Source organism: Lutjanus erythropterus, chromosome 9, assembly GCF_056507025.1.
Source record: "Lutjanus erythropterus isolate fLutEry1 chromosome 9, fLutEry1.hap2, whole genome shotgun sequence".
NCBI lineage: Eukaryota > Metazoa > Chordata > Actinopteri > Lutjaniformes > Lutjanidae > Lutjanus > Lutjanus erythropterus.
The window spans coordinates 21,654,989-21,676,024 of record NC_139325.1 but is presented as its reverse complement, the minus strand read 5'-3'; the positions used below and the strand labels follow the sequence as shown (position 1 = coordinate 21,676,024).

Here is a 21,036-nt window from a genome sequence, read left to right as displayed (position 1 = left end):
AATCTTGAAATATGTGACACATTTTTACAGGGCTTTCACACAGTCTTCATCAGCAGGAGTTTGCTCGGTTCTCATGGTGATGAGTTTGATTTGTTACAGCTTGCATTACTTTATACAACCCTGTGTTGTGTTTGGGATAATATACAGTGAGTGGATTATTGTGAAATAAACAAGTGTGAAGTAGAGTGGTCCTGCATCACCCTAAAGGGGTTTATTATCCTGCTTATGACATGGCTACTTACGTTAAAATTCTAGATAAAAAAATAAGATATTAATTACAAAAATTAATTTAAAAATAATTGTATTATTCCTCCATGGTCTAGGACCAAAACTGCGTCCATAGCAATGGTCTGTTTTTCAGAAATAACAGTCCTAAGAATGCTATAATTGAACAAACAGAATCAAGTATTTAATAAAGCCATGTAATAAATAAATATGAATAAATTAACCTTGTACCTTAATCAGTTGTCATGGAGATTAAACAGCAGATGAAGACCTTGATATGTGGTTAAAAGCTCTGGAGTGAGTGAGTAGGATTGATTTGTCACTAACTCCTATTTCCTGATTGAACTTTCATGCTTGACCTTGTCATTCTGCTAGTTTGTAGTGCAATGGGTGAAATAATAGGAGCTGAATTTGCACAAATCCATCGCCATGACAACTGCACAAACTACATGCATGGTGAAGACTGATAAGTTTGAAAAATCACAACTGTATATGTCAGCAAAATTGAAGTTCTTTTGTTCATGTACATTTTTTTAAATTTCACACTTGCATTGGCAGTGTAAACATCTGTTTTCCAGGCCAATAAAGCCTTTTGAAAGCCTCAGACTAAGATAGTAAGTGGACATTGAGTTGGGATTTCTGTCTATTTCCAAGGTGAAGACTAACCAAAACTAATAAAAGTTGTTTTATAAAACTGATATGGTTTGTATGGAGTGAAAGAATCCTGACAGAATTGCATTTGTTCTGTAGTGATTTGAAATGCGATTCTGTCTGTCCAGACAGTTTTGGGTGTTTGTAGCTCAGCTGTGAACCTGGGAGTCCCAAAATGGACCCACAGGAGACCTTTGCTGCCTTGGTGACTGAAAACCAACAACTGGGTCAGGAAAATTATCAGCTGAAGGCAATGCTGAGTCTCATGAAGGAAAACAGAGAGCTGAGAGCTAAGATGCACAGCTTCAACAATGACACCCTGGAGGATTTAACAGGTATTGTAGGTGTTTCTCTCCACCAGTAGATGGCAGCCAGGGTGTAGTTCAGGCTAGTCAGGGCAGTGGCAAAGAAATGGACAATAGTTGAGCGTCAAACAGGAGCTAGAATTAGGTAGTGAAACACCATTACTAACTTTAGACTAGAGTAATATTTGCATTATGTTCTTATCTCAGTGACAAACAGCAAATTGAAAGTTTCTGAGCGGTGGAATTTCCAAACAGATTGTCTTTATAATAAATTCTGATAGACATTTTTTTAAACCAGATGAGATCATTCCAACAAAAAAAACAATTTCTTGGGAATGTTTTGGATAAATTTTTAACTTATGTGTGTTTCTAAGAATATTAATCTTTAATTAATTGAAAAATTTACCCCAAAATAAAAAAAAAAAACTATATTTCTCCTCTGGCCTGTAGGGCTATTTTTCCATAAACTTTGTTTTGGTGTGAGTTGCAGAGTTTCATGTAGGAACTACTTTCTTTCTATGGTATGAAGAAAGTAGTTCCTACATGAAACTGTCAGTAAATTATCTTCTGTAAACTGGTCATGATTTCTGGAAAGAGACACTGCTTTCGAGTTTTTATTTTCAAATGTATTTCTTTTTTTTTTTTGTGCTTTTTCGGCTGTTATCTCCAAAACTCACATCAGGGAGAGTCATTGCGATATCTTTACTTCACCTAATATGCATTTTTGATTTTGGAGTGAAATGCCCCTTTAACTATATCATAATAAAATACATTAAAATAATACATTAATGTCACTGTAATATATGATAAGAAGAAATAAAGAGACAATCCAAGTAAAATCATAATAAGGTTTCTGATGCAGGTATGTTTAAAGAAGAGTTTTGAAAGATGTCACCTACTCAGCGAGCCTCATTTCCTGGTTTCAGAGCCTCGGGCTCCTGACTGCAGGGACCTTCTGGTTTTAAACCATCATGAAACACAAAGAGACAAAAGTCCTCTGGCTGAGGATCTTAGGCTACAGACAGGCCTGTAATTGGACAAAAAGTGAGCTAGAAGATTTTATTATCACTCCTATGGAGCCAGTGTAAAGAGGCTAAAACAAGTGAAAAGTGTGTTGCAATAACAAAAGTGTATAAGGTTTGTGTGGCAAGTGTAAAGTATCAGGTCTGCCTGCTATTAATGATAAATGACATGAATAAATTCTTCACCTTGTTTCCATCAGTTGGCTCACCCTCAGGAAGAAAACCATCCTTTCTATTGCAAAACACCTTTGATGAGAGTCAATTCAGAAAAGACTTGCAGCAAACCAAATTCAAACCTGAGCACCGGACCTCGTCCCCCGTCGACTTCAAGTCCTTCATCCAGAACTCGGTGCACACAGACACAAGTGAGGCTCAGAGCAGCCAGGCTGATATTCCTCCTGAGGTCAAAGGTGAGTAACTACTGAATGTACACTTTTTTTTAGAACAGTGACAGAGCTGTTGCCAAAAAGAAACAGATTCTTTTTTTATTATTATTATTTATGTGAATTATTTCATTGCAGGTCCAGACAGGCTGCTGGGAGAGATTGCTTACCAACTGGATAAGAGGATTCTGTCCCACATCTTTCAGGGACGTCGGCGGTTTTATGGTTTCACAGTGGCCAATATACCAAACAAGATCATAGAGGTTAGAGGGAAAGACTTCTGTTTCTTCATTTTTGTCTTTGCAGTGCACAGATAAGAGATCAGATCTGAGCAAAGTTTCAGCCATAACCTGTCCCATCATCGGTTCATTTAGAACAGGGGTGTCAAAACTTTTGCCGTTGGAGGGACAAAAACTAAGCTTACCAATTCTTTTAATCTAAGTACTACATTTGCTATTGATCTAATCTAGCCATTATTTTCTAATTGCCTTAATTGAAGAATGGTAATCTCAGTTCCCTAAAGCCCAACATCTTCAACTTTTTAAAAACTGTCTTTGACCAACTGCCTGAAGATATTCAAATTACTAACAAAGAAAAGCTGCACTATTCACATCTGAGAAACTGGAACTTGAACATTTTTGGTATCTTTGCTTGAAAATTTACTTTAAACAATTCGATTCCTGCCAATCACATTTTTTGACGAGAGTATGAAATTTTCACCATTAAAAAAGTATCACAGTATGGCTATTACATAACTATTATGACCACTTATATGACTCAGAAGGGAGTCACAAACCTGTTCGTCTCCTGCAGGTGAGCACACACCCACTGACAGGAAAGGTAGATGAGGGCTATCAGCTTCATCTCACTCAGAGGTATGCTGACCTCATGGAGAGGTTGAACCAGCTTGGCTATAAAACAGCACTTCACCCTCCCTTTGTTGAATTTGTCATCAACACCTTTGGGATCCTGATGGAGAGGCCGAGTGAGGACAGCACCCAGGCAAGGGAATACAATAATCCAGACTTTCTGATGATGCTGATAACGACCAAAGCACCTAGGAAACTTCAGAAGGACCTGCTGCTCCTGCTCAGCTGCCTCTGCAACATGGCCGAGAAAGATAGAAAGCCTCTCATTCTCTGGTAGATGTGATTTTATCCAGAGGTGCACCGAAGCCAGAAATAAACTGATACAAAATATGATTTTTTGACATCATTTGTGTGGATGAAAAACCATTGTATTGATGGTAGAACCACAAATAAATACATATTTACATTACGCAACTGATTCCATACACAAACAAAGAATGCAAAAAAGACATCTAACAAGTATTTAATACTACACTTGAGCTGTATAATTTCTTAATCTGTGACAGAAAATCAATTAAACATACTGACAAGGATGTATTGTATTGCCTACATCATGGGATGCAGCATCATATGAGTGAGTTTGTCATGGACCTAGCCTGATAATCAGATTAAAATGCAATTTAAAAAAAAAAAAAAAAATTGATGTTGAACAAGCATGTGGGTGGGAAATTCAGAGGTCCGGAACCAGGCTAATATTGACCTTCATCTGAAAAATATAACAAAGTTTGATAAGTGATGGGTTTTGGATTGGAATAATATCACTTAAGGGACTATAAGTTTTAATTTTTAGTTTGTTATCTTGCTACAGGCCTTCCTGCTCTCTCACTATGATATTAAACTGTTCCAACAGGTGAAATTATTCGTATTACTTATTAACCTCTTCTACAGTAACCTGAGTCTGAGTTGCGAATTGCTGGACTATAACTTGCTCCACAGTGTACTTTGAACTTGATTGTTGTCATGCAGGCCGTTCCTGTTAACACAGACTGCTTGTAGGTTAATACTTAAGTTGCAGCTTATTGCCAAAACAGAGATAAAAGCTGTCACCGTGTATTTTGCTTGCATCAGTGGTGGGGTAGTATAGATTAATAATTAATAATGTTAATGACAGCTGGTGAGGCAGTTCCAGGCAAGGAAACTTAAAAAGAAGGAAGGTATATTACATCACAATAGAACCTTGTATGCTGTGTCAGTTGACATGAGCATATCTACATTGTATGACCTTTTGACAAGGAAATCCCTCAAAAACATTAAAGAACACACTGCAGAGAATGCCTGACTGTTTTTTTCCAAATGTGAGGACTCATGTATTTACTGTTGGTCTCCAAATAGCACGATTGACATTGCATCTTCCATAAGCTTCGATAGAACTGACACTTAAGTCTGGAGGATTTTAGTGATGTTATATTTAGTGTCATTGGTTCCACGGTTCTGCATATTGCTTATGCTCACTCACTGACATAACTTACTGTGACACCTATAGGAATAGCGCCATTGTTAATGTTAGGGTCTAATCCACTGGATGACTTTGTAAAAAGTGTTAAAAAAAATTGCAGAGCAGTCATTAATTGCAGATCAGAATACAGTTTTCTGAAAAAACAAAACAAAAAATACTTGTGATCAATACTATATTGATATTCACTTCTAATATACATAAAAGTTTTGTGCGTCAGTAGATCCACTGTTATCAGTTTATTGTAACGCACATGTAATAACAGTAGACTGACTGAATGTGGAAAAACTGAGACGTTGCTGAAATTGCACTTCTCTTGCTGTTCATTGTATGTTTTTCAAATCGATAATACATTAACATTTTCGTAATGTACTTTTACTTCTTTACGCTAATAAAGTGAAAAATTTAGGGGTATTGCTACTCATGGATTATTATGTGGTAGTCTTATTGGTCCCTGTGGCCTACTTGATACCAAACTTTGCTGTGTGCGGCCCGTTAACTAAAATGAGTTTGGCACTCCTGATTTGTGCAATACCTTTTTATACTGCACTGTTTTTGCTGTCTTTGTGCATCTGCCTCATCCAAGTGCCTTTATTTATTATAAAGATACAGTTTAGGGGATACCTCATCATGTTTATTTTGTTTATTCTTCCAGTTGTTATCCCTTTGTTCTTGTTTTCATAGTTTCATTCTTGTTTTTGTCCCATTATTCATGTTTTTATCGTTTATGTTGTTTTCTATTGGTGCTGTGCTCTGAGAGTTACCCATCATAATTTCATTGTATGCCTATAATGAATGTCAAATGAAATGTCCTATGTCTTAATTTGGTAAAATGTCTCCAGAAGTCACTGCATATTTAGTGTACTCGGCTGGTTACAGTAATAATTCATTGTCAACATTTTAAGCAGCAGATTTTGGTAGCCTGTGTAGCAGGTCGCCTCAGGTTGAGTCACGTGACAGATGGGCTCGACACCATGACAACGCCAGTAGGGTGTGGCTTAAGAAAGCCAGTAGCAGCTTTGACAGAGACGAGAGTGGTTTATGTTGAAGGAGCCTACTTGACTGAATTGGTTATTTGCTTTCAAGACAGAAACTGCATACTTTCTATGGAAATGTGACAAAATAATAGATAAATATAATCAATTATTACATGATTAGTTTGCTCGCTGTATGGGTTCATCAGACGGACTGTCCCAGTTTTCGTGCAAAGGTAAGATATTCATCTGGCTGCCACGTTAGCTCAGTGTTTAAGCTAGCTACGCAACAGGACAGGTGTCTGCTTTCATTTGTGATTACTAATATGTTTGTGAAGCATGTATTAGCTAAGTGTTTGAATCCAACAGCCACTTGTAACGGCACAGTAACGTTATGCGGCCATACACTCCAACGTTTATGTAGATTTGAAAGTCTTAATGAGTTGTTTATGAAGTGAAACTGTTAGCTTAGCAAACCTGCTGCTCTGTACAGAGAGCTGACACTCACCTAACCTACCTGTATGAGTGTTTACGGAGCACACACAGCTCACACTTCTTGACTTGTTAAAAAAAAAAACCCAAAAAATACATGACTGCTTAAGCCATTGTAGCCTGCTTTGAATGGGGTCTTTGTGTGTATAATCGGGTTGTTGGGGGTTTGCAACCTCCTGCTTATCTTCTGTGAATAACAGAGAGAATGCCTTCTTTTGTCCAGCTCAGAGGACAAAGTCTACAACAGGACTGAACGCTTAAATGCAAAGCACTAATGTAAAAGGACAAATCCACACTATACTAGTGTTTACATTATTGTCTGACTTTTCACAGTGGAATATATAAAATCCAGACTTCAGCTGGTGTAATTTCATTTTTCAAATAAAATGTGTTAGTTCAAGATTCTAAAAATATTTGTGTTAGGTTTTATCTTTGGCCCACCCATTGATTCAAGACTGTGTGATTGATGTGTAAATACACACAAAGGTGTGGTTAAAGACAGGCTTTTCCTTGCAGTCTCATATCATCAGTGGTTAGCAACACTGCAGATGTTTTGATGGCTGGATTATAGGTCGTTTACGCCATGTTTTCCTCTTCGCCTCCTTAAAAGTGATCATGAAGCATTGCATAACCGTGCAGTAAGCCAGTCTGATCTTCCCTCTTCATGTCAGTACAGCTGCCAATGACTTCATATTTTCCACAACTGCATGTATGGGCATGTGAGAATAAAAGCAGGTTATTCATGAGAACCCACAATATAAATGTTTATATGTGTTGTAAGAATAAAGCATGTTGTAACATTTTATTATTTTTTTCTTCCTCTTGTCATAGTGTCCAGTGGAGCCTCTGAAGGAGAGACGTGGCGGAGAATGTGGCTCAAACAGGAAGTCCTAATGTTTATCCTGATTGTTGCATAGAGAATGGGCAGAGGCATGGCCCTGCGGGCGTCTCCATTTCCTAATGGCTGTGTTGCAGGCATCCATGCTGTTGGATGGGCATTCATCCTGCCATGCTTCTGGTTTCTTGATCGCCTCATTGCTGTGTGCAAATCCACCACGCTGGAGCAAACCCAGCGACTGGAGCAGGAATGCTACCTCCACCCCCTCAAGGTCTTCTTCGGCTCAGTTTTCTTCTTCATTCTTTTTCTTGCTACAGCCCCTTTGGCCTTCCTGGGCTTTCTGCTCTGGGCTCCTCTACAGGCCTGCCGTCGTCCTTTCCATTACCACAGAGAAACAACGTCCTCACCAGAGAGGGAGACACACAGGGGTTTTGAGCTGGTAGGAAAAGCATCATTTGGATTTGCCACAGCAAACCTATGTCTGCTGCCTGACAGCCTGGCTCGTTTCAACAACCTGGGAAACACTCAGCACAGGGCAGCTGCCATTGGTCAGCGTATTGTGCAGGGTGTGTGTCGACCTCATATCCGCATCTTTGTTGACTCCCCCAGCAGCTGTGGGACACTCAGCCCGTCCAACAGCATACTCCCATCACAAAACTCATCTTCATATGGGGCTACTGATAGACAAACACATCCCCCAGTGGGTCACCAGACAGACTTAGCTGATGGACATATCCCAAAGTCAAATAGTCGTGTTGTTTGTGTGCCCTGTGATGATACAGAAGAGCCCTTGGATGATTCTCCATCTCCCATCTTTAATTCCAATCAGAACTCCAACCAGCGTGGCCGAACAGGTCACCGGAGTGCTCCCCGAGCGCTGCTCTCCCAGGGTCTCCGGCAGCAGGACAACATACCCTGGGAAGTGTCATCACTGTTTCCAGCCAATGTGGACATACTGTGTCTAGAAGAGGTGTTTGACAAAAGGGCTGCAAAGAAACTCACTCAAATACTAAGACCTGTGTTTGGACACATACTGTACGACATTGGTGTGTATGCCTGCCAGCCACCATGCAGGTGTTCCTCTTTCAAGTTCTTCAACAGTGGACTGTTCCTCGCTAGCCGATTCCCTGTGCTCGAGGCCCAGTACCACTGCTTTCCCAACAGCCGTGGGGAAGATGCACTGGCTGCCAAGGGCCTCCTTTCTGCTAAGGTACCTTGCTTGTTATAAAGTATGAAGCAGCTGTCAGTTATTGCGGTTGTCCTTTTTGTTTTGCAGAATTCACATTATTAAATCATGCTTTTTTCCCAATGAAAAATTCTCAGGTGCTAATTGCGCAGAATCAGAAACAGAAGAAAGTGGTTGGCTATTTTAACTGCACACATCTTCATGCACCAGAGGGCAAGTGAAATGTTTCTGATCTTGCCATTTTCTATGAGAAAACAACAAGAAGTTAGGTCTGCGATAGCTGATTTGTGTTTTCTTTCATCAGGTGAAGGGGAAATTCGCTGTGAGCAGTTGAACATGTTGACCAAGTGGATTGGCGATTTTCAAGCTGCTAATAGAGAGCCAGACGAGGATGTTGTTTTTGATGTACTCTGTGGAGATTTTAACTTTGACAACTGCTCACCTGGTGTGTCTCCGATAACAATTGTCAATTCTTTTGTCATATAATATGTATGTATTTTTGGATAGCATCTTAACCAAAAAGTTATTTTTTTTAAATTATACGTTTTCTTTTTGATTAGATGACTCCCTGGAACAGAATCACTGTCTGTTTGAGGAATACAGAGATCCTTGCAGGGCTGGGCCTGGAAAAGAGAAGCCCTGGGTCGTTGGTGCGTACAATTTTAAACCTTCAGACTGTAGTAAATACTGCATACACAAAAGACAAATGATGACAATTTATTGGGTATTTCACTGATTTGCATCTAAAGGTACTCTGCTGGAGCAGCCCACGTTGTATGAAGATGATGTAAAAACACCAGAAAATCTACAAAGGTACACTCAGTTCCACTTTGTTAAGCTTCTGTAGAACAGTATTGCTAATGTGTACTAATGTGGTGTGCTCTGAAGCAAGATTAATTGGTTAGCAAAGTATGTTGAGTCTAAAGCCAGAGTTTTCAGTGTCATGAAGGTGGCTCTCTTTTAACCTTGCTGGATCGCTATGGTAACTTATGCTCCACACCTAACAGGGTCTGAACGTTTTGGTCAGAGTCTCTGATTAAATTGGCTGTAACGAGCGCCACTCTTTAATCAGCTCTTTTCGTGACTACATGTATATAATAGATAGAAATTCTCAGCAGTTGGAATACCTTATATATGCAAAGTTGCAGAGCTGTTTGTTAGTAATGTCGCTGAATGAAACTGTGTAATGTAATAACAACAGCACAAACTGTATGCATTGCTGCAGCAACCTACATTCATTCATTTGAAAATGCAGAAAATATATTTTTCTTGTTTGCTTCAAGTCATAATAACAATTTAAATGTACTGCTGATCAGGAATGGTTAAGCAAATACAGACTGCATTTGATGATGTTTTTATGCTTGATGCTCATTTGCTGCAAAGGCTGTTTTGCAAACACCGATTAGAAAAATGATTAGTCTATTGTTGAGCCAGCTCATGCAAAGAAAGTCTGGCTATGTTGAGCTTTCTTTGTTGTACAGCCTCCAAAACTTCTCCCTTACTGTTTATTCACTGAATGTGGGCTGAAGATCTGTCTTCTCTGTGTGTCTGTGTACTCTGTGTAGAACTTTGGAGAGAGAGGAGCTGAGGAAGCAGTATATCTCCCCTCCTGTTCCTGCAGAGGACACTCCGTTGGTTTACCCTGAGACTGGCCAGCCATGGATCGGACGTCGGATCGACTACATCCTGTACCGTGAAAGCTCCATTGCAAAGCACTGTCGAACAGTATGTGTCCCTGTGTGTTTTTAGTGTGTCCTATATTTAGTCTTCTCCTCCTGTATTTCCTCTGTCTCTTTGAAGTTACAAACATTTGCATATGGCAAAACTACAGACAGTCAGCTCTCACAGAAACACAAGTTATTGACAATTAAGAAACATGCACTTTCTTTGTCTCCATCCAGGAAATTGAAGAGATGACTTTTATAACCCAGCTGGCTGGCCTCACGGACCATATTCCTGTGGGCTTGAGACTGAATGTAACTATGGACTCTGACTGTGCTGATGAATGAGGACTAAAGTGAACACAGCATCACCTTCAAACAAAGGGAACAAAATATACAAAAATGTACATTTTCTGATCTAGTCTACAGACACAACAATGTTTTGTTTACATACTTGAAACTAGAATGTACTGACAAATGAGATTATACCTCAGGAATCATAGATTTTATTGGAATTTTATATTGTTTACAATTTTATACATTGAGGTGTGTTCAGAGAGGAGATATTGATTTTGTAAAACAATATATTTGTAGGATTTTTCACTCAGGAATTTTTCCTACAGAAATAAATACAAATAATTAATTTTATAGTATGTCTGTTGCTTTTTAATTTGCCATTATGAGTTGCATAACATGACTGCTATCTGATATAGTGACACATCATAAGTCATTTACGACTTAAAACATTACAGACATGATGACAATTCAGTCACTGCATGCGAGCAGGTTTGACTTTATACATCTGCTTCTCAGGGACATTTTACAAAGCAAGATGAGCGAGCATGGCCTCACAACTTGAGTGTGTAAAATATCCTGAGACATTTTGTCATCAGCAGATATCAGACAGCATCTGCTAGTGTCAGATCTCTAAGACAAGCCTTTATTAATCCCACAACAGGGAAATTTGGAGTATTACAGCAACAAATGGATTGCAAAACAGGAAGAAGCATCAATAATAAAAAAGAATAAGAACAATATAAAAAAGAAAAAGACTCAGTTATAATGACACCATTGCACATAGGAAATATTGATATTGTATAGCTGAAATTATTTATACCTAAATAAAATATAGACATTGCACAGTATGAAACGATACTATACCTGAGTATATTGATATTGCAGTTATTGTTATTGTACAGTTGGTTAACATTTTTTTTTTTTTTTTTTACAGTGAATTAGTGTAAAAACTAATATTAAAATTAACATTGATGTTTTGTTTCACATATAGAAATCTGACAAAGATTTAATTACAAGACAATTTAAATACATCACACAATCCTCTAGTTTACCAAATCAAGACTTCTGAAGCCAATATCGTTGTCGCCTGTAGGGGGTGCTATTCTCTTCTTTTGTAGGCTCAGAATCAAAGAAGAAGAAGCCATATGGACCAATCAAAAGGCAAGGACGAGGGGTACTTCCTGTTTTTAGCCCTTGATAAACTCGTGGATGTCTCTAGCTTTTATATTGTGATGTTAGACCAGTTAAAAAGATGAATAACATGATTCTAAGTCACTGTAAGAAACTGGTGTCACCGGTGTTTAAAAGCAGAGTTTTACTGGAGCGAACCGGTGTTTTAAGAAGCGTCTGTTCAGTCGCCGAAGCTCGTTGTCACAGTCCGTGTTTGTCTCGATGTTTAGCAGCTAATTTATCCTCATGCCAGCGTTTGCTTCATGTGAACAGCAGCCAGTTACACTCAAAGAGATTTTATTCAGAGGTGTTTAGTCAAAGCGGTAATTCAAAGAGCAGCACTGGCGTGTTTCAAGAGGAATCACATGAGCTGGACAGAGACAGCAGTCAAAGTAAGTAGAAGTCGATTAAAATATGAACGGATCCATAGACAGACTACTCGGCAGATGTTTTTTATTTTTTTTATATATAACTGATTGATATATTAAGTTATTAGTAGTTATTATATGAAAATAAAGATTTGATAATTATAGCTTATTAAGTTATATGTAACATGTTCCTTGTCCTTTTCTTGTCTGGATTATAGTAAACTGAATTAAAATTTTCTGGTACTCGATGGACAGAAAATGTTGGATTGTAATATAAATATATAATGGCAACAAATTTGTGAATTTATTAGTAATTAGAATATTGTTTCAGGACATAAGGGGGATTATATATTTTTAAATGTGAGGATTTTCTGCTTTTGATTACAATATATGATAATAAAACTGAAATTATAGTTGCACCAAGTATTTTTTCATTATCGGTTATTATGTCGTTCATTTTCTCAATTAATGGTTTAGTTATTTGGCCCATAAAATTACAGAAAATAATGATCACTGTTTCTGACATCTTCCTTTGTCCACAACACAAAGATATTCAGTTTACTGTTCCAGAAGACCAAACAAACAAACAAACAAACAAACAAACAAACAAAACCTTTCTCACATGCAATAGACTAAATGATTAAGTGAATACCTTTGGGTTTTGTTCATTAAAAAAAAAAAACTAACTAAAATTTTAAGATGTTCCCAACATTGTTTTTATTATTGTTTTCTAGGTCAATAGAGTAATCATGTTTGTCTAGAATTGTCCAAAATAGTGAAAAGTTCCCAGAGCCTGAGGTGACACATTTAAACATCTTATTCTGTCCAAGCAACAGTCCAAAACCCAAATGTTACTATCACTTAACATAAGCTGTAATCAGTATGTGTGTGGCGTTTTGCCACAGCCAGAATCTCTGATGCTAGAGAACAGTGTTATGGGTAACTTGCACATCTGTGAAGGCCCTATTGATGCTGAAAAGTACATAAAGGTTTTGGAGCAACATATGCTGTCACCAGGAGGACGTCTTTTTCAGGAACTTTTATGGAATTGGGGTTGGTATTTTCTGTCATTTGACTAATCAGTTAATCATTTCAGATTTAGGAATTGTGATTGTTTTTTCAAGGTTTTCTGATGGTTTGCAGACTGAACAATTAAGTGATTCCTCAGGAACATAATTGGCAGATTAAAGGATAATGAATAAGTTGTTAGTTGCAGCATTAGTTGCTGTAATGGATGAGGTCCCTCAGTCACTATGCATTGCTTTAGTTATTGTGTGTGACAGCAATTCTCAGTTGACTACCATGCAATGAGTAGAAAAAGACTGACTGTGGAACTCGCATACTGTCAAGCCACATTTATTGCTTGAATATTTTCAGACAAAATGTTTGACCCTTGTTTTTTCTCCAGGATCCTCTGAGACCTTCTCTCTCGATGTGCTGGTGTCTCTACTGCGTCAGGAAAACGCAGTGGACATCTGTGTGATTAAAGTGCCGGAGGAGATTAAATACGCAGAGTACTTCATTGTTGTCAGTGGTGTATCAGTGAGACACCTCCGTGCAATGGGACTTTATGCCATTAAAGTGGTAACTAACACACATCTTCTCATTGTTAAATCTTGATATGTGTGACTTGTTTGTTTTCAAAACTGATGCAAAGGATGATTTTCCTCCAGTACAAGTTTCTGAAGAAAGACGGAGAACCGAATGTCAAGATTGAAGGAAAGGATTCAGAGGACTGGATGTGTATTGACTTTGGTATGTATGTAAAACATCTTGTCATGTCCAGTTCAGACAGCTTTTTACATTAACTTATGCTTGTCAGTAGAGTTGCCAGCATTCACTTTCCTGCTCCTTTGTCTGTTTCAGGAAACATGGTTGTACACTTTATGCTACCAGAGACCAGGGAAACGTTTGAACTGGAGAAACTCTGGACTCTCCGCAGCTATGACGAGCAGCTGAAGAGCATGCCTGCTGAGACGCTACCAGAAGACTTCATATATGATGTTGAAGTCAAAAAGTGACAACACAAGACAAACTGTCTAAGTTGTGCACAGACTTAAGTACTACTTTCTAACTTTCGATGCTTCCTGTTCTCCCCCCGTGAGTTGTCACTTAAATTATTGGACAAAAAACATTAAAAATTTAAATGGACTAATCTCTCATACAGCAGCTGTGCTGTAGCAATCACAGCCGCCTTCATATTGATTCACTGTATACACCTTTCTTCTTTGTATTATTTGACCATTATAGGGAATCAAATGAAATATGTAAAAAGTGTTTGAATGTTTTTTGAGGGCACTGAAGAAACTGTCTTTTAACATATTCTGAAAGTTGAAAATAAATTATTTTAATATCATTATAGATATCTTTGAATTATTCTCCAAATATTTCCTTTTCTTTATGACAGTGTTTTTACTCAGCCACATTTACTGCAAAATAAATATTGACTCTGATGACATTAATTTTAGTTGTGTGCAGGCATGTAAATATATTAATTATAAAAGTTTGAACACTTTTTCTCTGTCTCTCTGTAAATGTGGCCTTTTTAACATTTGAACTAACCAGTAGGTAAATGAGTATTCAAATCCTGAGTAGAAATCCTGCATACAAAATTCAAGCAGTAATTTTTCTGTAATTATTTAAACTAGAACAAAGAATGGTCCCATTCTCCTTTTTGTTAAAATGGCTGACATCTTAAATATAATTATTGACCTAAAAATGTTGTGGAGATTATGACATCTCATCAAAAAGAAACACTGGAACTTCAAAGTTGTACCGAAGCACATTACTATAGAAAGTTCACATTCTCACCTGCCAACCACAGTTCCCAGTCAGTGAGCGGTTTGTTGTCTGCAAAGAGCAAGTTACATTCTCTAAAAAAACAATTATGTGGGGTGAACAAAACAAGTCATTCCAGTTTAATCTTTCAACCAAATCAAAAAAGCCAATTCCTCCTTCCTGGAAAAGAGAAGTTGTTGGCCAAAGCATCAGTCACTCACTCAGCACTTGTGTGTGATAAAAGATTGCTTTGGAAATTGGTGACACACAGGCAGATTGGTCAGGACAAATCAAAGCGTGTCTGCAGTCTGCAATTGCAGTCTGGCAAATAACCAGCATTCAGGGGACCACTGTATGCTAAATTGTACTGTATGTTTTGACCACGTTATGAAACCAGTGTGTTTTAAGATTTTTCCATCATTGGGGTTTCAACACACATTTGAAGTTTCTGTTGTGAAATCACACTGAAATACACTGATAAAGTATGATTTGAAGATTAAAAAGTGCAGTTAAATACCTGTATTTCTGTGGGGATTTAGAGCCTGAAGGAAGTACAACAGATACTACATGAATGCATGCAGACGCACACATACATACACACAATACCGTCAGAACGTCCTTGCAAGTGACCATCCCACTCCATTGACTTTATGCAAGTCATGCTGGATCTGAGCATTAGCTAAATGTAAAAATGCAATGAAGCGGGAGATGCCTACACAGAGCCTGACACGACTTGGTATTTGTGCGTTGTGGCTTGTGGTCTCAACAGCTTCACATAACTGGCTTTCCAGCTTTACAAAATGAAATGCAACTATGTGGGTGTCAAATTATTGATCGTACTGAAATATTTATAGTTAAACAAAAGTCAGACTGTCAGGTAACTATCTGCACTGAACCATTTGCATGCTATTTAGAAAAGATGGTGGGATATGTGTGAGATTGTACAAAACCAATTAACACAATCCTTTGCTTAAAGGGAAAGTTCGCCCCCAAATCAAAAACTTTTTTGTCTTATCTGTAGTGTTATCTAGAATGTTTTGGTGCGCCGAGTTTTGGAGGTATCAGCTGTAGAGATGTCTGCCCTCTCTCAAATATAATGGAACTAGATGGCACTCAGCTTGTGGTGCTCAAAGTACTTTTTATTTTTTTCTATGGTAGAAAGAAAAAAGTTACTATGTGACACTGCTCAGAACAAGGTCTGGATTATCTTGAGTAACTGGGTCTTGATTTCTGATAAGAGGTATTGCAGTTTTATTTTTGTGTTGCTAAGATGAGTGACATCTAGTTCTATTATATTTGAGAGAAGGCAGACATCTCTACAGCCAATGTCTCCAAAACTCGTCAAACAATCTAAACGGATAAATAATGCTACAGGCCAGGGGACAAATATGTGTTTTTGATTTTGTGGTGAAATGTCTCTTTAACCATAGGACCTTTTATGTCATAAACTGAATTAAACCAGCTTCTCTCTACTTAGCAAAATTAGCAAAATGACTCTGATGTGAAAATTCAAATGAGTGAAAACAAAAAGATTAGTTTTTAGTTTGATACTGGGGCTAATGCTCTCATTAGCTGCACAGACATTTTACCAGCTGCTGTGCAGCCATTAATGACCATGGTGTTAATAAACTCTGATGGAGGAGCTTGTGATAAAAAGGGAGATTAGTTAGCTTTTGGAAACAGCAGTATCTGTCTTGCATAGTCAATTTATTGCTGTGTAAGGTACAATAAGAGGCACAAACCTGTTCATTTCGTTGCACGTAATTGGACTTAATCGAGTGCAAACATACAGTATGGAGCTTATTTGCAAATATAATTCTGTCAGTGTATTTGCATGGAAACCTTACATTGCACAGAGAAAAGAGTAAATTAATCCATAGCTGTTATTACTCCCTGCTATGCAAGTGGTTGGAAATAAATAATTTAGTTCTACAACCCCCAAACAAGACTTTCTGCTTAAATCCTCTGAAAAGCCTCCTCTAAAAGCTCATCTCCCTGCTATGCTGTTAGTGGTCTAATATTATTTTTGTAGTCTAAAAACAAATAGAAGAAGTGAGTATTTAGGTTCTTTGATATCAGTCTGTGTCTTGCAGGTGGGTTGGCACTTGGCTGCAGTCCTTGGTGCTCTCCCAGTGGAGGGTGTTTATGACAATTATTACCAGAGAGCACATCAACCGTATCAGACATGACACTTAAAGGACTCTCTGTGTTTTATCCACCTGGACCTCATTTGTCAACAAGGAACGACACAGACTGAGTATTTAAATGAGGCATTTATTACCGACCACCCTCCATACAGCAGATCCATTATTTCAGAAATAAAGGTGATAAATAGTTCTTAATCAACACCATGACTCTAAGAAAATGTATGACCAGATAGTAATATCAACAGAAAAATAAACACAACAAATAAAATGAATTAAAATAGCTCCACACTGTATAAGAAAAATCCTTAGCATACCTTATAAATATAAGATACATACATACATGTATCTCTAGAATATCTGAGTATCTACTGGATACACAATATAAAGAATATGCAAAAACACAATATACTAAAATATAAATATAGGATTATATACAGGATACATTAGACGAGTGTTCAAAGTTATAATTCTCCTATGCTCCTTGAGCTGCTCTTGATAGAGGAACGAGTCACCGCTGTGAAGAAACAGATGGAAAAACAATATTCGCTGCATGTTCAATTCATTTCTAATTTAATCGTGTTTTATTACTTTGCTCTCTACAAATGTTGGAGTGTTCATCTCGATTCGTATTGATCGTCAACAGGATAGCTTGAGAGTCGTGCTTTGATGCATGGTGTCTACTGAAATCATTGTTAAAACACTTTTTGCTGAATGAAGTAAGTCATTCTGGTGTAAAGCCATCCAGACATTTGATGGATAATGTGAGAAAGTTTTTGTGTGCCGTTGCTATGGAGTTCTTATACAACTGTCACAGGAAACAACAGCACCAATCTGCTGTCAAATTTCAGCAAAGTGTTCTTCAAAGAAAATAGTTGCCATTAAAGTTATCTTACCATTTTGGGGCTGAAGGCTTTTTGTGCCCTCTATCATCTGGAATCGAAAATGAATGGGTTTGAGCAATTTACTGCCCGTTCTCGTAGGATTTAGTGTAATTTGGACGTATGCTAGCTGGTTTGGCCAGAATGGTTTTGTTATTGTCTTAAGACAGATATGTGTCAGTCAGTGGTGTTTAAAGTGGAGTTATTGTGCCACTGTTATGCATTCATATAGATTAGACACATGAGAAGAGAATGCAAAATAAACAGATCAGTTAACAAGAATTTAACCCTTCAACCCTTAAGAACATCTGACTCAATCACATATTCTACAAGGATTATTGAAGGAGAAATCTGTAATATATTTACTGTATGAAATCATAAAATGACCATTAATGACCAGATTAAGGAAACGTTACGGCCATGGTGTCCTTTGAAATTTACATTCCAGGCTGGAATAACTGTTCGGATTAATGGTGAGTGTTTGCCGAATGAGTTTATGAGTTGTAAGAACTCCTTAATAAGCTTTTAGAAAGAGTAGATGTTTATAACGTCACTGAACTCAAGTTCCACAGTGTGTTTTTAGATCAGTGTGCTTTTGTTTTCAGGATAACAGGCCAAGCTTTACATTGACAGACAACTGACAGTTATAAACCACTGATCAGCTTTCAGTGTAGGACTCATCATTGCTTGTTATCGTCAAATTACAATGTTGTGCTCTTTTTGTGCTACTGCAGTGGAGGAGGAGGAAACAACTCCTTTCAACCATAGACCATATATTAAATATATAAACATATAATATATTTCAAGCTATTTAATATACAGTCTATGGCTCCAACTCACTATTTGGACTGCTGTACTCATTTTTGGATATGTATTTGTTACATATTGCTCAACATTATACCAATATCCTGCAGAAGTTTGATTATATATTTCAGATTATTCATGCGTTATTAAATTGAAGAATGTTTTAGTTTCTTGATGGAGACCCCCTCTGCATTTCTCTGTAAACCAAAACATCATCTTTCCAAACACCTGGGGAATTCTAACATATTTCAATTTAATGGGAAAACAACAGACCATCATAAGCCATCTGAGGCTACACATCATCGATTTTATTGAAACTTATCACGCTGCTTATGACTCTTAAGTAGACTCTCTGCATTAATGAAGGTTTGTCTCTGCTTGTGCCAGTACTTTCTCAACATCACTGCACTTAATAATTAAAAACTTCTTTTTTGAAGAGAGGGGAAATTTGCTGTGATCAGATGCATTCTTTTCTACCCTTCAAACATTTAAGGTCTTATGGCTGCAGTTGACAATTTTTATTTTATCAATTAATCTGTCAGTCCTTTTTCTTGATTAATTTTAATTGTGTGGTCCATAAAATGTGGTGACAAAATGTTGACCAAAGCTCAAAGTGACATCTTCATATTTGAAAGAACTGAAAGAGAGAATTTGAAAGAAATATTGAAAACGATTTACTGATTATAAAAATAGTTGCAGATCAATTTGATTATTGACAACTAATCAGTTAATCGACTAACCTTTGCAGCTTTACCTTCTAGTGTACTTAATGCACTACTTAATGTATATTTAATGTGCCTCTATAAATTTAAGTGTAATTAATCTCATTGTTTGCTGTAAATTAGTTTAAAACCACAAAATTGTTATTTATAGTGTAATTCAGGAATTATTACCCCCTCAAAGCACACATGTTGACTATCAGCAGTAAATTTCTAATGCAGTTAAGTTTAACATGTTAAAAAACACCATTTTCTTTCATTCAATTCGTTTCACTGTCTACACATTGAGGGATTACTAAACTAATGAGGCAATGGATATTTCTCAGGAGGACCCTAAAACTGAATGAAATCTCCCTCCCTCCCATCTGACATACACTCTATAAAACACGGCAATGCTGGGAATCTGACAGAGGTGCCTTGAACAGCGAGAAAACAGACTGCAGCAGTGTTACATTATAATGTAAGCAAAGTTTTTATTTCTCATCTTTTAACTGGCACATTTTCTGTCTCAGACTAAGTAATGTTGGACTTAGTAGCTTTTATAGTTGAATATCACTCCAATATGGAGCTCTTGTTTCTGATTTTGGCATTGTGACATTGTTGGATAATAATTTTTCATTTTCCTTGTGATCCAGGACTCGCTCCAGGGCTGTGATGTCGCTGACCGCTCTGGCTCTCTGCCTGCTGGCGTGTATTCACCCTGGCTTAAACGCATATCCAGTCAAGCCTGCCAGTCCCCGTGAAGGTGCACCCCCTGAGGAGCTCGCCAAATATTACTCTGCACTAAGACACTACATCAATCTCATTACAAGACAGAGGTTAGTTATTCAATTTCTATAAAATACTGTAAGTTTTTTGAAACCACATCCAGTGAAGTACTGATTTGTCACTTGACTCTTTTTGATACATAGGTATGGGAAAAGAGACACTCCAGATACTGTATTTTCAGATGTGTTGATGAGGGAGAGCACAGAGAGTATTCCAGGATCAAACTATGTCAGGTGATTATCTCAAAATTACACAGCTAAGTTGCTTATTATATATTATTGTTTTACTAATTTCTGTGGCCTATGTCAATTTTCATGCAATATAATCTGTAGTATAAAAGATGTACAAGTAAATACCAGAAAAATACAAAGAAACACAAAATCTAGTGTAATTCAATACAGCTGTCGTGCAATAAATCTGTTCTTGTGCAGCTGATAATGTCAAAGAAGTGTTGATTTATAGGCTGTAGTTAGTGGTCGTATTGTATTGATTCTTATTAAGAGATTTTTCAAATACACTGTTCTCCTCTTACATAGTTTTAAACTTTTTTACTTTAATGTAGAATCAGTAGGACTTGTCTGAGCTGCCTGTAAACACACCAGAAAGGTACCAATTGTTGAGTCAAATTAATATTGATGTTTTGGGTTGGTAAAGCGCCCCGAGCGCAGTAAAATAATCGGAAAATAAGAAAATACAGGCAGAGGCCAGGCGGTCTGCAGATACAGCCATCACCCTTACTGATGTACTTAATGCTAACTTAACTTTTTTTTTTTTTTAAGGAAAATGACACATACCATGCCTTTAATATCCTGTTCCTCCTCATGTTGTAGGTATGATGGGCTGCCACTGTGGTGATGCTGCTGCAGCTGTCATATCCAGACTGAGTTCACCTCTGCCATGTCTGTTACTAACATGAACTGAACTTGTGTTGCATGAAATAAACATTGTGATTTGCAAACACTTGAATTTGTAATGTTTCCAGTGCTATTATGACACATTTTTAACTGTAATCTTACTGACTTGGCTTGACAACTGTACTGTCACTAAC

The 21,036-nt window shown here is 37.5% G+C and overlaps 4 protein-coding genes across 5 annotated transcripts; all 4 read left to right on the top strand.

Moving 5' to 3' along the window:
* Nucleotides 1-497: 497 nt before the first annotated feature.
* On the top strand, nucleotides 498-3,772 carry LOC146321411 (speriolin-like protein). The gene is made up of 4 exons (XM_084726550.1): nucleotides 498-1,211; nucleotides 2,404-2,613; nucleotides 2,725-2,849; nucleotides 3,400-3,772. Exons 1-4 carry the CDS (start codon nucleotides 1,052-1,054, stop codon nucleotides 3,730-3,732), a joined length of 828 nt encoding a protein of 275 aa, XP_084582676.1. The 5' UTR covers nucleotides 498-1,051; the 3' UTR covers nucleotides 3,733-3,772.
* A 2,147-nt stretch (nucleotides 3,773-5,919) lies between these two features.
* Nucleotides 5,920-10,707, top strand: smpd5 (sphingomyelin phosphodiesterase 5). Its single transcript, XM_084726549.1, has 8 exons — nucleotides 5,920-6,118; nucleotides 7,206-8,422; nucleotides 8,536-8,611; nucleotides 8,703-8,843; nucleotides 8,959-9,048; nucleotides 9,148-9,211; nucleotides 9,964-10,123; nucleotides 10,300-10,707. The coding sequence occupies exons 2-8, from the start codon at nucleotides 7,295-7,297 to the stop codon at nucleotides 10,405-10,407; spliced, it is 1,767 nt and encodes a 588-aa protein (XP_084582675.1). The 5' UTR covers nucleotides 5,920-6,118; nucleotides 7,206-7,294; the 3' UTR covers nucleotides 10,408-10,707.
* A 788-nt stretch (nucleotides 10,708-11,495) lies between these two features.
* malsu1 (mitochondrial assembly of ribosomal large subunit 1) lies at nucleotides 11,496-14,023 on the top strand. Its single transcript, XM_084725678.1, has 4 exons — nucleotides 11,496-11,918; nucleotides 13,303-13,478; nucleotides 13,568-13,649; nucleotides 13,761-14,023. The coding sequence occupies exons 1-4, from the start codon at nucleotides 11,609-11,611 to the stop codon at nucleotides 13,913-13,915; spliced, it is 723 nt and encodes a 240-aa protein (XP_084581804.1). The 5' UTR covers nucleotides 11,496-11,608; the 3' UTR covers nucleotides 13,916-14,023.
* A 4,427-nt stretch (nucleotides 14,024-18,450) lies between these two features.
* Nucleotides 18,451-20,881, top strand: LOC146321408 (peptide YY-like). Of its 2 annotated transcripts, XM_084725676.1 has the most exons (4): nucleotides 18,451-19,680; nucleotides 19,856-20,038; nucleotides 20,132-20,221; nucleotides 20,819-20,881. In XM_084725676.1, coding segments are annotated over exons 1-4 (300 nt in total). In that variant the 5' UTR covers nucleotides 18,451-19,678; the 3' UTR covers nucleotides 20,844-20,881. The 2 variants fall into 2 exon arrangements, with proteins under 2 accessions (XP_084581802.1, XP_084581803.1); XM_084725677.1 differs by lacking the exon at nucleotides 18,451-19,680 and having other exon boundaries at nucleotides 19,696-20,038.
* Nucleotides 20,882-21,036: the final 155 nt, after the last annotated feature.

Excerpts from the sequence above, each read along its gene's own strand:
- smpd5 (XM_084726549.1), top strand. The coding sequence starts at position 7,295 with ATGGGCAGAGGCATGGCCCTGCGGGCGTCTCCATTTCCTAATGGCTGT. Across the intron at positions 8,612-8,702 it reads ACATCTTCATGCACCAGAGG|GTGAAGGGGAAATTCGCTGT; the intron begins GCAAGTGAAATG and ends TTCTTTCATCAG. Across the intron at positions 9,212-9,963 it reads ACACCAGAAAATCTACAAAG|AACTTTGGAGAGAGAGGAGC; the intron begins GTACACTCAGTT and ends TACTCTGTGTAG.
- malsu1 (XM_084725678.1), top strand. The coding sequence starts at position 11,609 with ATGAATAACATGATTCTAAGTCACTGTAAGAAACTGGTGTCACCGGTG. Across the intron at positions 13,479-13,567 it reads GACTTTATGCCATTAAAGTG|TACAAGTTTCTGAAGAAAGA; the intron begins GTAACTAACACA and ends ATTTTCCTCCAG. Across the intron at positions 13,650-13,760 it reads CTGGATGTGTATTGACTTTG|GAAACATGGTTGTACACTTT; the intron begins GTATGTATGTAA and ends TGTCTGTTTCAG.
- LOC146321411 (XM_084726550.1), top strand. The coding sequence starts at position 1,052 with ATGGACCCACAGGAGACCTTTGCTGCCTTGGTGACTGAAAACCAACAA. Across the intron at positions 1,212-2,403 it reads CACCCTGGAGGATTTAACAG|TTGGCTCACCCTCAGGAAGA; the intron begins GTATTGTAGGTG and ends TGTTTCCATCAG. Across the intron at positions 2,850-3,399 it reads TACCAAACAAGATCATAGAG|GTGAGCACACACCCACTGAC; the intron begins GTTAGAGGGAAA and ends CGTCTCCTGCAG.
- LOC146321408 (XM_084725676.1), top strand. Across the intron at positions 20,039-20,131 it reads AATCTCATTACAAGACAGAG|GTATGGGAAAAGAGACACTC; the intron begins GTTAGTTATTCA and ends TTTGATACATAG. Across the intron at positions 20,222-20,818 it reads CCAGGATCAAACTATGTCAG|GTATGATGGGCTGCCACTGT; the intron begins GTGATTATCTCA and ends CTCATGTTGTAG.